Source organism: Salvelinus sp. IW2-2015, unplaced genomic scaffold, assembly GCF_002910315.2.
Source record: "Salvelinus sp. IW2-2015 unplaced genomic scaffold, ASM291031v2 Un_scaffold2180, whole genome shotgun sequence".
Taxonomy (NCBI): Eukaryota; Metazoa; Chordata; class Actinopteri; order Salmoniformes; family Salmonidae; genus Salvelinus; species Salvelinus sp. IW2-2015.
In genome coordinates this window covers 98,166-115,536 of record NW_019943510.1, presented here as the reverse complement: position 1 = coordinate 115,536, position 17,371 = coordinate 98,166, and the positions used below count along the sequence as shown (strand labels likewise).

General features: G+C 42.9%; 1 protein-coding gene across 1 annotated transcript in view; it reads right to left on the bottom strand.

The window, feature by feature from the left end:
• Nucleotides 1-2,570: 2,570 nt before the first annotated feature.
• Nucleotides 2,571-17,371, bottom strand: part of LOC112073180 (metabotropic glutamate receptor 7) — a 45,355-nt gene continuing 30,554 nt past the window's right edge. Inside the window, exon 5 of the mRNA XM_070440060.1 lies at nt 2,571-2,887. Coding sequence (XP_070296161.1) covers nt 2,571-2,887 — 317 coding nt within the window. The remainder of the gene's footprint in view (nt 2,888-17,371) is intronic.

Below are 17,371 nucleotides of genomic sequence, written 5' to 3'. Positions count from 1 at the left end.
TCTGAGAGACAAGGCAAGAAGGGCCTTCTGTGCCATCAAAAGGAACATAAAATTCAACATACCAATTAGGATCTGGCTACAAATACTTGAATCAGTTATAGAACCCATTGCCTTTATGGTTGTGAGGTCTGGGATCCGCTCACCAACCAGATTCACAAAATGGGACAAACACCAAATTGAGAATGCATGCAGAATTCAGCAAAAATATCCTTTGTGTACAATGTAAAACGACAAATAATGCATACAGAGCAGAATTAGGCTGATACCCGCAAATTAAAAAAAATACAGAAAAGAGACGTTAAACTCTACAACCACGTAAAAGGAAGCGATTCCCAAACCTTCCATAACAAAGCCATCACCTACAGAGAGATGCACCTGGAGAAGAGTCCCCTAAGCAAGCTGTTCCTGGGGCTCTGTTCACAAACACAAACAGACCCCACAGAGCCCCAGCAACACAATTAGACCCAACCAAATCATGAGAAAACAAAACGATAATTACTTGACACATTGGAAAGAATTAACAAAAAAACAGAGCAAACTAGAATGCTATTTGGACCTAAACAGAGAGTACACAGTGGCAGAATACCTGACCACTGTGACTGACCCAAACTTAAGAAAAGCTTTGACTACGTACAGACTCAGTGAGCATAGCCTTGCTATTGAGAAAGGCAGCTGTAAGCAGACCTGGCTCTCAAGAGAAGACAGGCTCGACTGAGGGACCGTACAGATAATAATTGTATCTGTTGGGGTACAGAGATGAGGTAGTCATTCAAAAATCACGTTAAACACTATTGCAATCAAAGTGAGTCCATGCAACTTATTATGTGACTTGTTAAGCACATTTCTACTCCTGAACGTATTTAGGCTCGCCATAACAAAGGAGTTGAATACTTATTGACTCAAGACATTTCAGATTTTCATTTTTTATTAATTTGTAAACATTTCTAAAAACATAATTCGAATTTGACATCATGGGGTATTGTGTGTAGGACAGTGACAAAACATCTCAATTGAATCCATTTTAAATTTAGGCTGTAAGACAACAAAATGTAAATCAAGCCCGAAATGTGCGATGTAGTATGGAGTTGTAGTTTCCAACAGGGAAAAATTATACATAGTTTAGCGCAGAAATGTGGTAATTACCTACAATGACCTTAATAAATTGCACACCTACTTATCCGGTCATGAACACACATTTGAGAGGGATAGAGAGCAGTTGCTTAACAATACAGTACATGATCTATGAGCTATAGTTGGTGTTCAGCAGTCATAAAAGTATGCCTTATTTACTTTGAAGAACTACTAAAATACAGATTTTGTCAGACAGCGCAGACAGCAGCTCTATAAATATGAGACGAGGACTTGGAATGAAATAATAAAGTCTTCAAATAGGCTGAAAAAATTGTGTATATACACAACTGAAATATTTTATTAAAGTAAAGTCATGTGAATAAATTATGGTTAATAAGTGATAAGCAGTAATGGGCACTCACTACCATCATGGGACTTGTATTAATTGTTTTAATCTGTGTTTGTTACAGCATTCAACCCACATAATGCATTTAATTAAAAAACATTATAATAATAGAAATTGAAAACCATTATTCTTTTTTTTCATAATCAAACCCGAAACCTTTATAATGCACTTATCAGTCAGCATTACAGATGACATGATTTGTTTGTTTTTGTTTGTGGGCTGGTCTAATAAAATAATTCCACACATACAGTACCAGTCAAAGGTTTGGATGCACCTACTCATTCAAGGGTTTTTCTTTATTTTTACTATTTTCTGCATTGTAGAATAATAGTGAAAACATCAACACTGTGAAATAACATATATGGAATCATGTAGTAACCAAAAAAAGTGTTAAACAAATAAAAAATATATGTTATATTTGAGATTCTTCAAAGTAGCAACCCTTTGCCTTAATCAAAGCTTTGCACACTTTTGGCATTCTCTCAACCCGCTTTATGAGGTATCAAATCAAATCACATTTTATTTGTCACATGTGCCGAATACAACAGGTGTAGACCTTACAGTGAAATGCTTATTTACAAGACCTTAACCAACAATGCTTAAAATAAGAAGATAAGAAAAAAAAGTGTTAAGTAAAACAATAGATGAGTAAAACATTTAAAATAGAAAATCAAAGTCACCTGGAATGCATTTCAATTAACAGGTGTGCCTTGTTAAAAGTTAATTTGTGGAATTATATTTCCTTCTTAATGTGTTTGAGCCAATCAGTTGTGTTGTGACAAGGTAAGGGTTGGTATACAAAAGATAGCCCAATTTGGTAAAAGACCAAGTCCATATTATGGCAAGAACAGCTCAAATAAGCAAAGAGAAACGACAGTCCATCATTACTTTAAGACATGAAGGTCAGTCAATATGGAACATGAATGTTATGACATCACTTCCTACAGTGTAAACATTGTCTGGTTTTGCTGTTTTGTATTCTTCAAAACTGGAAGTGAATGTTGTACCTCTGGTAGTTGTGGATGTATTTCAGTAATATTTAGGTAAAATATTTGACCAACATTTTGGCTGAAGAACCTTCACCAGGGTGTAGCTAATAGGTTGTTATCACGTCGTTATGGGGTACTATATCGATTGATTGGTTGAATGATCGATTAATTGGTTGATTGATTGGTCGATTGATTGATGTGTTGGCATTAGTATACTTACCATTGAAGGTGACACTGCGGATGTACTTGAGCAGTTTCTTGCCCCCAGCTAGGTCCATATCTTCACAGATCCCTGAGACATCGGGACACAGGTCTCTCTGCATGTTGTGAAGGGCATGGGCCATAGCGTACACCGCATCGATCACAAACTGAACCTTCCCCTCCTGTTCGTACTTAGAGTCAATCCCGATCCGCTCCTGGCCTGTGGATGAAAAGAGAAGAATATTCCAATATGTATTTTTGAATAGATCCTGCCTGACTTCCTGATTTGTACTGTTTTTGTTTACTTAATACATTTCTTGTATGTGCTGTGTACGTAATTCAGATGTGTGTTGGCTGCCAAGTATAGCACATATGTAATGTTACGAAACGACTTCTGCCTAATAACTGGGTAAATACGGGACATTACTTTACATTTGCATTAAAAGGGGCAATCTGCTATTGCTACATCCGTATTAAACTATTATTCCGCCATTCATTTCGGTGCGGTCTCGCTTTAACGCACGCTGTATGTCGTAGTAACGTTAATTTAAAAAATCTAACACAGCGGTTGCATTAAGAACTAATGTATCTTTCATTTGCTGTCCAACCTGTATTTTTTAGTCAAGTTTAMGATTAMTTATTGWTTAGATTAGGTGCCTCTCRCAAGATTTCTCCCGACATTTTGTTTGCAGTTTGGCTACTATTCTCATTGTATAACCACGATTTGTGCCGCTAAATATGCACATTTTCGAACAAACCATATATGTATTGTGTAATATGATGTTATAGGACTGTCATCTGATGAAGTTTTGAGAAGGTTAGTGAAAAATGTAATATCTTTTGCTGGTTTATTCGCTATTGCTAACGTGCATGAATCAATGCTGCTGTGTGATTGGCTATTGTAGTAAGCTAATATAATGCTATATTGTGTTTTTGCTGTAAAACACTTAAAAAATCTGAAATATTGGCTGGATTCACAAGATGTTTGTCTTTCATTTGCTGTACGCTGTGTATTTTTCATAAATGTTTTATGATGAGTATTCACGTTGGTCTCTGTAGTTATTCTAGCTGCTTTAGTGAGATTTTGTGATGGTGGCTGCAATGTAAAACTATGATTTATACCTGAAATATGCACATTTTTCGAACAAAACATATGCTATACAATAAATATGTTATCAGACTGTCATCTGATGAAGTTGTTTCTTGGTTAGTGACTATTTATATCTTTATTTGATCGAATTTGTGATAGCTACCTATGCAGTAAAAAAATGGTGGAGAAAAAAAGTTGGGTCTTTTGCTATCGTGGTTAGCTAATAGAAATACATATTGTGTCTTCCCTGTAAAACATTTTAAAAATCAGAAATGATGGCTGGATTCACAAGACGTGTATCTTTCATCTGGTGTCTTGGACTTGTGATTTCATGATATTTAGATGCTAGTTTTTACTTGTGGCGCTATGCTAGGCTATGCTAGTCATATTTTTTACTGATGAGGGTGCTCCCGGATCCGGGATGAGTACCAAGTAAAAGTTAATGAATAATGTGTACCCATTGATTCTTGAAGAATATAACTTGTAAATGCCTGATGAGCTTAGTTCAAATCTTATTCTATCAGCATCCAAAATATAAGCTTGTTTTAGTTCAATGTTTGTAAACAATTTAAATATGAACAAATACTCTACGGGGGGTGGGGGGGGTTTTAAACTGACATATGGAATTGTTTTAAGATGGTCATACTATGGATCATTTAGCTATTTGATTTTGAATTTTAGGACCAATGTTAGGTATCCAAAAATCATATATATATATATATATATTTTTTTTATAATATATTGAATTTGAACTTTACTACTATAGCCCAGAGAAATGCATTGAATAACACATTCATAAATGGCAAAAATGACAGTCAACAAATGTATAATACGAAACAAGATTTTGAAGTGTTTGTCCTATATCTGGGAAATATAAGAAAGCCCAGGAAATATGTATATTTAGTTTTTTACACATATTAAACAATTTTTTGGGAGCGGCCACAAAACTAGCTTCATCTTTCCATTCATGTTTTTGGTCCCATGACACTTGTTGGGTCATAGAGAAAAAGAGAAAGTCGTGATAATCTCCCGCTTCCACAGTGGGGTCACATGCGTTTGTAGCCCAAACAGTTCGGACGCTACAGACAGAAGCGTTCGCTACACTCGCATTAACATCTGCTAACCATGTGTATGTGACAAATAAAATTGTATTTGAAGTTGGCACATAGACGTTACCAATTTCGTACGAGTCCCCTGACACTTGTGAGGGGTCACCCCTTTCCATAGAGTGGTAATAATATTTTGTAGGTCAAATCGTTCGGACTCGGATGTTTTCTTGAGAAGACTGATTTCAGGGAAATTGACAGTTTGCCTGTATTATGATGGTTACGTGAATTGGACATGCTGTTTAATCTGCTACTAAGGCTTTACATCAGTTCACTTGATCAAGTGGACTCATGGAATTACACAGAGGCTTATCTGGACATTTGAATAGCTGCTTTATCTTGAACAATTTCATTGGAGGGATCTGCTCTCTACCTTCTCCGGACTTATTTCATCACCTTGGAGACTTTGGGACAATTACAACAAAAGTCTAAACCATTGTGTACTATACCAAACATTTTACCTTAACCCATAAGAGTATAAACCCTTTCTAAGCCAGGGGAGAGGAGTACAACTCAATCAATCAAATGTATTTATGAAGCCCTTTTTACATCTGTAGATGTCACAAAGTGCTAAACAGAAACAAAGCCTAAAACCCCAAACAGCAATCAATGCAGGTGTAGAAGCACCATGGCTAGGAAAAACTCCCTAGAATTGCAGGAACCTACAGTAGGAAGAAACCTAGAGAGGAACCAGGCTCTGAGGGGTGGCCAGTCCTCTTCTGGCTGTTCCCGGGGAGATGGGCATTAAGGCCAGATTGTTCTTCAAGATGTTCAAACGTTCATAGATGACTAGCAGGGTCAAATAATAATCACAGTGGTTGTAGAGGGTGCAACAGATCAGTACCTCAGGAGTAAATGTAATTTGGCTTTTCATAGCCAAGCATTCAGAGGTCGAGACAGCAGGTGCGTCAGAGAGAAAGATAGAGAGAGAGTTGAAAACAGCAGATCCGGGACAAGGTAGCATGCCCTGTGAACAGGTCAGGGTTCCATAGCCGCGAGCAGAACAGTTGAAACTGGAGCAGCAGCACGGCCAGGTGGGGACGGCCAGGAATCATCAGGCCAGGTTGTCCTGAGGCATAGTATCATTTTTTTAAATGTTTATTTTGTATTTGATGAATCATTGTATTTGGCCTTGACTGCTATTCGCCCATACAAATGCATTGAATAACAGATTCACTACATCGAGCAACAGATAGTCCTCCCCCCCAAAAAAATTCTGAAGGAAGTTTGTTCTGAAGTGCCTGTCCTATATCTGAGACAGAACAGAAAATATTAGTATTTAACCCCTTATTTTGTCACTCAACAGACTCCATATATATTGTTCGTGACAGTCTCACCTTTACACAGACGGGCCGTACTAGTGTGTAGCCCAAACTGTTCGGATGCTACAGACAGAAGTTGGCAGATCGGCTGCACCGACTTCAAACAAGTCCCAAGACACTTGTGTACGACCCGTACAGCAAAACGTAGGAAAAAGGGGTCATAATAGTTTGTCGGCCAAACTTTTCCGACGCTACAAACTATTTTGTGAGAAGACCGATTTTTGGGATGTCTCATGGTTTGACAAACAGCGCTCTAGCTCTGTCAGCTTTCACCGCACTTGGAGAAGTGTTACATCGGGCGGATGTTGTGATTGTGACGCATCCAGTGCAACAAAACCCAGATATCTCTAGTTTAAACTGAAGGATTTTCATGGCGATTTTGGGGGGGATTATGCTAATTACATTTCAGTGGAGCGCAGACATCAACCTTAGGGGGTTAAATGATAACACACGCAGAGACATGTTCACATCTCAAATGCATTGTATGCCAGCGATTGTACACTGGCAAACAATGAGAATACAGGACACTTTTTCTGTGTTTTCATTGACATTTTCCTGAGAAATAATAACATTACAACCAATTTACATTGAGCAGACTTATTGAGGAAAATAATGGTTACAATATGATGATAATAACAACAACAATGGTGAAGCACAACGTGTGTTTGACCATCAAAATCCTAATCTCCTTTCTTCAAAGATTTGAATGACCTGTTACACTATCCATTATTCAATTTAGACCCAATCCTAATTTCTACTGCTTCATTTTGTCACATATTTACAGGGCTTCTGTTAGGAAAAATAAAAAATAGCTGGGTAAACAACAGTTTGTTGTGTTAATTAACTCAAGGTATGTACAGTACATCATCTTACAAGACTCTGTAGAGAAAGGTTCCTTCCCTCTGTACATTTTGGTACTATTTCTGATTCCGCTGAAAGAAAATGGCATTTAATTTCATCAGTTTTAATTATACTACTTTTTTAGTTTTTATTTCTCTGACTTATTATGAAATGTTTTTACTTGAACACTTAGTCTGAGCATAAAATAATCAACTTTAACGTTAAATTAAATAAATAGGACAACTTGGGAAACAATAAAAAGAGGAAGACACAAATAACCACATTAAGCATTGAGATGGTGAAAGTTCACAAACGTGCACTGGAATCTGTCATTGCAGAAATGCTTGATTCCCCTGAAAATATATAATACCAACAACAGAGTCAGGAATAACTGAAAGATTTGGAGTAGTTAAAATGGTTGCCCTAGGCTGGATCTGTATTCAGCATTGGCTTTGTTTAGACACACACACACGCACACACGCACACACACGTGGTAGTGTAGCAACAGTTCAACCCAAATGTCTCCATGGCAATGTCTTACTGCTCCAGATTTCTTTTGATCTTTTGCAAATACCCAACAGAGCTTCCAACTTTAATTAGCAACTGTGTTTCCCGTAATAAATAATAAAACAAAATGAACACTAAAGAAAACACAATCTCACAACCATAAAATATCATTGGTACCTTGTGGCTCGTATCATCACCATATGACATACACATATAATCATTACATGCAATATACAGTACATTATCATTATACAGTGCATTCGGAAAGTATTCAGACCCCTTCACTTTTTCCACAGTTTGTTACGTTACAGCGTTTTTCTAAAATGGATTAAAAACAAATTCCCTCGTCAATCTTCACACTATACACAAAAGGGAAAACAGATTTTTAGACATTTTTGCAAATGTCTTATGTAAATGTGATATTTCAATTTTCTTTAAGTATTCAGAAACTCTGCTCAGTACTTTGTTGAAGCACCTTTGGCAGCGATTACAGACTTGAGACTTCTTGGGTATGACACTACAATCTTGGCACACCTGTATTTGGGGAGTTTCTCCCATTCTTCTTTGCAGATCCTCTCAATTTCGGTCAGGTTGGATGGGGAGTGTTCCTGAACAGCTATTTTCGGGTCTCTCCAGAGATGTTAGATCGGGTTCAAGTCCGGGCTCTGGCTGGCCCACTCAAGGACATTCAGAGACTTGTCCCGAAGTCACTTCTGCGTTGTCTTGGCTGTGTGCTTAGGGTTGTTGTCCTATTGGAAGGTGAACCTTCGCCCCATTCTGAGGTCTTGAGCCCTCTGGAGCAAGTTTTCATCAAGGATCTCTCTGTACTTTGCTCTGTTCATCTTTCTCTTGATCCTGACCAGTCTCCCAGTCCCTGCCGCTGAAAACATCCCCACAGCATCATCCTGCCACCACCATGCTTCACCATAGGGATGGTGCCAGGTTTCCTCCAGACGTTTCGCTTGGATTTCAGGGCAAAGAGTTCAACCTTGGTTTCATCAGACCAGATAATCTTGTTTCTCATGGTCTAAGAGTCCTATAGGGTGCCTTTTGGCAAACTCCAAGCGGGCTGTCATGAGCCTTTTACTGAGGAGTGGCTTCCGTCTGGCCACTCTATCATAAAGGCCTGATTGGCGGAGTGCTGCAGAGATGGTTGTCCTTCTGGAAGGTTCTCCCATCTCCACAGAGGAACTCTCGAGGTTTGTCAGAGTGACCATCCCTGACCAAGGCCCGTCTTCCCCGAATGCTCAGTTTGGCCAGCTCTAGGAAGAGTCTTGGTGGTTCCAAACTTCTTCTATTTAAGAATGATGGAGGCCACTGTGTTCTTGGGGACCTAGAACCTTATCATTATATACCCAAAAACAAATACATTATCATTATACCCTATTAAACTCATATATGTGTAACGGATGTGAAATGGCTAGCTAGTTAGCGGGTACGCGCTAGTAGCGTTTCAATCAGTTACGTCACTTGCTCTGAAACCTAGATGTAGTGTTGCCCCTTGCTCTGCAAGGGCCGCGGCCTTTGTGGCGCGATGGGTAACGATGCTTCGTGGGCYACCGTTGTTGATGTGTGCAGAGGGTCCCTGGTTCGCGCCCGTGTCGGGGCGAGGGGACGYCGTAAAGTTATACTGTTACATTGATGCTGTTGACCCGGATCACTGGTTGCTGCGGAAAAGGAGGAGGTTGAAAGGGGGGTGAGTGTAACGGATGTGAAATGGCTAGCTAGTTAGCGGGTACGCGCTAGTAGCGTTTCAATCAGTTACGTCACTTGCTCTGAAACCTAGATGTAGTGTTGCCCCTTGCTCTGCAAGGGCCGCGGCCTTTGTGGAGTGATGGGTAACGATGCTTCGTGGGCAACCGTTGATGTGTGCAGAAGGTCCCTGGTTCGCGCCCGTGTCGGGGCGAGGGGACGGTTTAAAGTTATACTGTTACATATGCATTATCATGACATACCCTATCATACACATAGACACTATCATGATATACCCTATCAAACACATAGACACATTATCATTATGTACCCTATCATACACATAGACAATATCATTATATACCCTATCATACACATAGACATGCATACATTATCATTATATACCCTATCATACATATAGACACTATCATGATATACCCTATCAAACACATAGACACATTATCATTATGTACCGTATCAAACAAACTCATTTACATTTGGACAAGGGACATTGGAACCTCTCTCTCCCCCCCAACACAGTGCATCGTGGGAGCTTAGAATTTATCTCAGAGAAGATTGTTCCAGCCAGTAACATTTAAAGAGATGTTCTATTTCCTGCTCTATGATAGAATGGAGAAAGCATGTCACACGAATCACCCCTACAGTATTTGGTGCCGCTAAACGTTCACACGCTGAACGGGGGTCAAAAGCAAGGGGAGATGGTTACTTCTCTCCTCCTTTGCATATTATCCTGGAACCCAATCCCCATGCGGCTGAGTTTAATTTTCAGTAAACAGTAAAACATGGTATACTGTATAAGTTGATGGTTTTGTGCCATTTTTGAGTGTAATTGCTGGAATGAGATATAAAGTGCAGCCAAAAATGTCATGCAAACAGATATTTATTTTATCACAGTGAACAGAAATGCACATGTACTCAGGTGAATGGTGTTTTGTGGCAGCTTCCTGAAACAATGTACGAGAAGACTACTTTGCTTAGAACATGGTAACAGAACGTGTTCTCAAATGCGGTGACTGGACGTATTTAGCTGCTAGTAAAACCACCAAACATTGTGTTAGGGTGCATGACATTTCTGGCTGCACTTTATATCTCATGAGGATTGGGTTCCAGGATAATATGTAGAGGAGGAGAGAAGCAACTACTATCTCTCCTGCTTTTGACCCCGTTCCGTATGTGAACGTTTAGTAGCCGCCAAATACTGTAGAGGTGATTAAGGTCAGCAATAATAGATCTATTTCCACTGTTGGTCAGCCATGAAGGGTATTGCTGACAAAAAGAACGGGGGGGACATGAACTGTTTGTTCTGTGGCAGCAATAAGCTTCCGTAGCAGGCTGAGAAATGTGAAGATGAAGAAACAGTCAACCAAAATTAGACAAACAGGGAGACACCGTGAGAGGAAGGAACCGTCCTATTAAATCCTGTCCTAATCATCGTCTGGTTAAAGAGGGAGGCGGCGCCAGCAGCTAACACGCCACGCAAGTAATAATCCAACAGAGAGGAGGAGGGGCTGCTAATTAATGTAGGACAGGACAGAAAAATAACAGGCTTAGAACTCCTAAGATACAGTAGTGTTATAATGGCTAACCAGGTACAGTGGTATTACAATGGATAACCAGGTAGGGTGGAATTACAATGGCTAGCCAGGTATAGCAGTATTATAATGGCTAGCCAGGTATAGCAGTATTATAATGGCTAGTCAGGTATAGCAGTATTATAATGGATAGTAGTATTGTAATGGCTAGTCAGGTAATAAGCAGTATTCAATGGCTGTCAGGTATAGTAGTATTACAATGGCTAGTCAGGTATAGCAGTATGTTACTGGCTAGTCAGTATAGTATTATTGTAATGGCTAGTCAGGTATAAGTAGTATTAACAATGGCTAGCCAGGTATAGTCGTATTGTAATGGTTAGCCAGGTATAGCAGTATTATAATGGATAGTAGTATTGAATGGCTAGTCAGTTAGTAGTATTGTGGCTAGTCAGGTATAGTAGTATTGTAATGGCTAGTCAGTAGAGTAAGTAATTGTAATGGCTAGTCAGGTATAGTAGTATTGGTAATGGCTAGTCAGGTATAGTTAGTATATATGGCTAGTCAGGATAGTAGTATTGTAATGGCTAGTCAGGTAGAGTAGTATTGTAATGGCTAGTCAGGTATAGTAGTATTGTAAGGCTAGTCAGGTATAGTAGTATTATAATGGCTAGTCAGGTATAGTAGTATTGTAATGGCTAGCCATGTATAGTAGTATTGTAATGGCTAGCCAGGTATAGTAGTATTGTAATGGCTAGCCAGGTATAGTAGTATTATAATGGATAGTCAGGTATAGTAGTATTACAATGGCTAGCCAGGTATAGTAGTATTATAATGGATAGTAGTATTGTAATGGCTAGCCAGGTATAGTAGTATTGTAATGGCTAGTCAGGTTATAAGTAGTATTAAATGGCTAGCCAGGTATAGTACTATTGTAATGGCTAGCCAGGTATAGTAGTATTATAATGGATAGTCAGGTATAGTAGTATTATAATGGGATAGTAGTATTAACATGGCTAGCCAGGTATAGTAGTATTTACAATGGCTAGTCAGGTTAGGAGTATTATAATGGATAGTAGTATTGTAATGTGCTAGCCAGGTATAGTAGTATTTTAATGCTAGTCAGGTATAGTAATATGTGTAATGGCTAGTCAGGTATAGATATTATAATGGCTAGCCAGGTTTAGTATATTGTAATGGCTAGTCAGGTATAGTAGTATTCATGGTTAAGCCAGGTGTAGTAGTATTACAATGGCTAAGCCAGAGTATAGTGTATTTGTAATGGCTAGTCAGGTATAGCAGGTATTGTAAAGGCTTAGTCAGACTATACAGTATTTATAATGGCTAGCCAGGTATAAGCAGTATTGTAATGGCTTAGTCAGGTATAGGCAGATCATTGCTAAATGGCTAGTCAGGTATAGTATATTGTAATTGGCTAGTACAGTATAGCAGATATTTAAATGGCTAGTCAGGTAATGGAAGTATTGTATGCGTAGTAACGTGTGATAGCTGTAGGTATGTAGATTTGTAATGCTAGCCCTTCCTCTCTGGAAACACCAAAGCCTGTTCTCCATCCCTCACTGCAAACCACCAGACCCCAAATTCCCTTCCATCACTGGAAACATCGACCCTGTTCTCTTTCCGTCCTACACTGGAAACATCCAGACCCTGTCTCTTCCCTCCCTCTCTGGAAAAAATCAGACCTGTTCTCTTTCCTTCCTCACTGGAAACACCAGACTCATCTCTCCTCCTCACTGGAAACACCAGACCCTGTTCTCTTCCCTCCCTCACTGGAACACCAGACTCTGAATCTCTCCTCCTACACTGGAAAACCCAAGACCTCTGATCTCTCCTCCTACACTGAGAAACACCAGATTCTGATCTCTCCTCCTACACTGGAAACACCAGATCCATCCTACTCCTCCTACACTGGAAACACCAGACTCTGATCTCTCCTCCTACACTGGAAACACCAGACCTGATCTCTCCTCCTACACTGGAAACACCAGACTCTTGATCTCCTCCTCCTACACTGGAAACACCAGACTCTCATCTCTCCTCCTACACTGGAAACACAGACTCTGATCTCTCCCTACCTGGAACACCAGACTCTGATCTCCCTCCTACACTGGAAACACCAAGACCTCTGATCTCTCCTCCTACACTGGAAACACCAGACTCTGATCTCTCCTCCTACACTGGAAACACCAGACTCTGATCTCTCCTCCTACACTGGAAACACCAGACTCTGATCTCTCCTCCTACACTGGAAACACCAGACTCTGATCTCTCCTCCTCACTGGAAACACCAGAACTCTGATGCTCTCCTCCTACACTGGAAACACCAGACTCTGATCTCTCCTACCCTATCACAATCCCAGGACCCATATTGCCCCTGCAGCATAATGTAATCCTTACAACAGCAGCATGTGCTTCCCCTACTGTCGTCCCACTCTGTTCCTTGATGTGTGCAAATTGGCCTCACACAGCTCGCTGCCTGCCTGCCTGCCTAGCTGGCTGCCTGGCTGTCTCCAGGCGAAGGGGCTAAACTACAAAAGCATGTTCCACCTAGATAGGAGAGGGGAACCACAGCCAGAGCAGGGTTAGTGATCTGAGCTACTGCTAACAGTGACACGTTCATACCATCACACCGGACGTGGCTTTTTTACCTTGGGGTCTCATTATATATTCGGATAGGTAATAACTGGAGATTGGTAATCATGTGTTCACGCTAATGAACTATGACTCTGATCAATGTGTATGTTATGTTAAAAAAAAAGGTACAGCATTCACTCCTGCTGAAATCTCACACTGGAGGCCTAAGTGGCTTGTCATGGGGATAAGTTATTAAGAAGTCTTGGTGTGGAGAATTAGAATACCTACATGTAGCTAGATGTTAATCATGTTTCATATAAACAATAAAAAGGTATTTCAACGTATATGCTTCTGAGTGGTGTTATTGTTTGCACACTGTGTTGTGAATCTTTCAAGGTGATCAAAATGTTTTTTTGTTTGTTGCTTGTTTCATAATTAACCACTACAGTTATTCAACATACTTCTAAGAGATTACGCTTTATTTGGAGGACTAGCATATGGAGATAGTTTAAACTATTTTCATAATTCATCCGTTTTGTTTGTTAACTAAAAAGGGTACACCCGGCACAGCCAGAAGAGGACTGGCCACCCTTCAGATCCTGGTTCCTCTACCCGGCACAGCCAGAAGAGGACTGGCCACCCCACAGAGCCTGGTTCCTCTCTAAGTTTCTTTCTAGGTTCCTGTCTTTCTAGGGCGTTTTTCCTTGCAACTGTAATTCTATCTACATCTGCATTGCTTGCTGTTTGGGGTTTTATAATGGGTTTCTGTCCATCACTTTGTGACATCTTGTCACGTTCCTGACCTTATTTTTCCTTTGTTTAACTTTGTTTAGTTGGTCAGGACGTGAGCTGGGTGGGTAGTCTATGTTTTGTGTTTCTATGTTGGGGTTGTTTGTGGGTGGTTGTCTTCCGTGTCTGTGTATGTTGCACCACACGGGACTGTTTCGTTTGTCGTTCGTGTATGTAGTCTGTTCCTGTTCGTGCGTTCTTCGTAGTTTGTAAGTTCTCAAGTCAGGTCTGTCTACATCGTTTATTTGTTTGAGTTGGTTAAAGTGTTTCGTGTTTCGTTCTATCATTTAATAAATCAATTATGTCAAACTATCACGCTGCGCTTTGGTCCAATCCCTACTCCTCCTCTTCAGACGAAGAGGAGGAGAACGACCGTTACAGAACCACCCACCAAACAAGGATCAAGCAGCGTGAGAGGAACCAGCAGCAACGGCCAAAAAACCAGACTCGTGGACTTGGGAGGAGATTCTGGACGGAAAGGACCCTGGGCACAGCCAGGAGAATATCGCCGTCCCAAAGCTGAGCTGGAGGCAGCAAACAGAGAGGCGGCGAATGAGGAGCAGCACGTAAGCGAGGCTGGAAACCCGAAGAGAAACCCCAAAAATTTATTGGGGGGGGGCTAAAAGGGAGTGTGGCGAAGTCAGGTAGGAGACCTGCGCCTACTCCCTGTACTTACCGTGGAGAGCGAGAGTACGGGCAGACACGACACGTGTACGCAGTAGAGCGCATGGTGTCTCCTGTACGTGTTCAGAGCCTGTGCGCGTACATACCAGCTCCTCGTATCGGCCGCCAGATTGAGGATTGAGCCGGATGTCATGATGCCGCCCAACGCATCTGGTCACCAGTGCGCTCCTCGGGCCGCGTTACATGGCACCAGCCTTACGCATGGTGTTCCCCGGTTCGCCTACATAGCCCGGTGCGGGTTATTTCCACCTCCCGGCACTGGTCGGGCGACGGGGAGCATACAACCAGGTAAGGTTGGGCAGGCTCAATGCTCAAGGAGCCAGTACGCCTGCACGGTCCCGTATTTCCGGCGCCACCTCCCTGCCCCAGCCCATTACCACCAGTGCCTACGCCACGCACCAAGCCTCCTGTGCGTCTCCAGAGTCCTGTACGCACTGTTCCTTCTCCCCGTACTCGCCCTGATGTGCGTGCCCTCAGCCCGGTACCACCAGTGCCGGTACACGCACCAGGCCTATAGTACGCCATGAGAGTCCAGTGTGCCCTGTTGCTGCTCCCCGCACTACCTGAAGGTGCGTGTCCTTAGCCCGGTACTCCAGTTCCGGCACCACGCACCAGGCATACAGTGCGCCTCAGCCGGCCAGAGACTGTCTGTCTGCCAAGCGCCGTCAGAGCTGCCCGTCTGTCCCGAACCGTCAGAGCTGCCCGTCTGTTCCGAGCCGTCAGAGCTGCCCGTCTGTCCCGAGCCGTCAGAGCTGCCCGTCTTGGTCCCGAGCCGTCAGAGCTGCCCGTCTGTCCCGAGCCATCAGAGCTGCCCGTCTGTCCCGAGCCGTCAGAGCTGCCCGCTGTCCCGAGCTGTCAGAGCTGCCTGTCGTCCCGAGCCGTCAGAGCTGCCCGTCTGTCCAGGCCTTCAAAGCCGCCGTCTGTACTGAGCCTCAGAGCCGTCCGCCAGACAGAGCCGCTAGACGTCCGCCAGACAGGAGCCGCTAGAGCCTTCCGCCAGACAGGAGCCGCTAAGAGCCTTCCGCCAGACAGGATCAGCCAGAGCCTTCCGCCAGACAGATCATCCAGAGCCTTTCGCCAGACAGGATCAGCCAGAGCCGCCAGCCAGCCAAGCACCAGAGCGCCGCCAGCCATGAGCAGCCAGAGCCGCCAGCCAGCCATGAGCAGCCGAGCGCCAGCCAGCCATGAGCAGCCAGAGCCGCCAGCCAGCCATGAGCAGCCAGAGCCGCCAGCCAGCCATGAGAGCAGCAGAGCCGCCAGCCAGCCATGAGCAGCCAGAGCGCCAGCCAGCCATGAGCAGCCAGAGCCGCCAGCCAGCCATGAGCAGCCAGAGCCGTCAGCCAGCCATGAGCAGCCAGCCAGAGCCGTCAGCCCAGCCATGAGCAGCCAGAGCCGTCAGCCAGCCATGAGCAGCCAGAGCCGTCACTCAGCCAGCAGATCCGCCAGAGCCGTCAGCCAGCCAGGATCCGCCAGAGCCGTCAGCCAGCCAGGATCCGCCAGAGCCAGCCAGCCAGGATCCGCCAGAGCAGCCAGCCAGGATCCGCCAGAGCCAGCCAGCCAGGATCCGTCCCCTCCGAGCTGCCGCCCATCCGAGATGCCCCTCATTCCGAGATGCCCCCTCATTCCGGAGATGCCCCTCATTCCGGAGATGCCCCTCATTCCGGTAGTTGCCAATCATTCCGTGCTGCCCCTTACTACCGAAAGCGGGTAGTGACTATGGTGGTGGGTGGACCACGACCAGCGCCAGAGCCGCCACCCTGACAGACGCCCACCCAGACCCTCCCCTAGAACTTTATGCTGGTGCGCCCGGGATTCGCACCTTAAGGGGGGTTATGTCACGTTCCTGACCTTATTTTTCCTTTGTTTAATCTTGTTTAGTTGGTCAGGACGTGAGCTGGTGGTAGTCTATGTTTTTGTTTCTATGTTGGGTTAATGTGTTGCGCTGATATGGTTCTCAATTAGAGGCAGGTGTTTGATGTTTCCTCTGATTGAGAACCATATTAAGTTAGGTGTTCTCACTGTTTGTTTGTGGTGGTTGTCTTTCCGTGTCTGTGTATGTTGCACACACGGGACTGTTCGTTGTCGTTCGTGTATAGTCTGTTCCTGTTTGTGCGTTCTTCGTAGTTTGTAAGTTCTCAAGTCAGGTCTGTCTACATCGTTTATTTGTTTTGTAGTTTGTTAAAGTGTTTTCGTGTTTCGTTCTATCATTTAAATAAATCATTATGTCAAACTATCACGCTGCGCTTTGGTCCAATCCCTACTCCTCCTCTTCAGACGAAGAGGAGGAGAACGACCGTTACACATCTGCTGATGTAAAAAGGGCTTTATAAATACATTTGATTTGATACAGCAGTTTCTGAAGGTACAGTCGTCATATCACTACCACTGACCTCTCAGCCTGTTAACACTGCTGGCGGTTTATTACCTAGGTGTCTCATTATGGGGCTTAGGTATTACTGGGGATCAGTAGGGTACTACCTAGGTGTCTCATTATGGGGCTTAGGTATTACTGGGGATCAGTAGGGTACG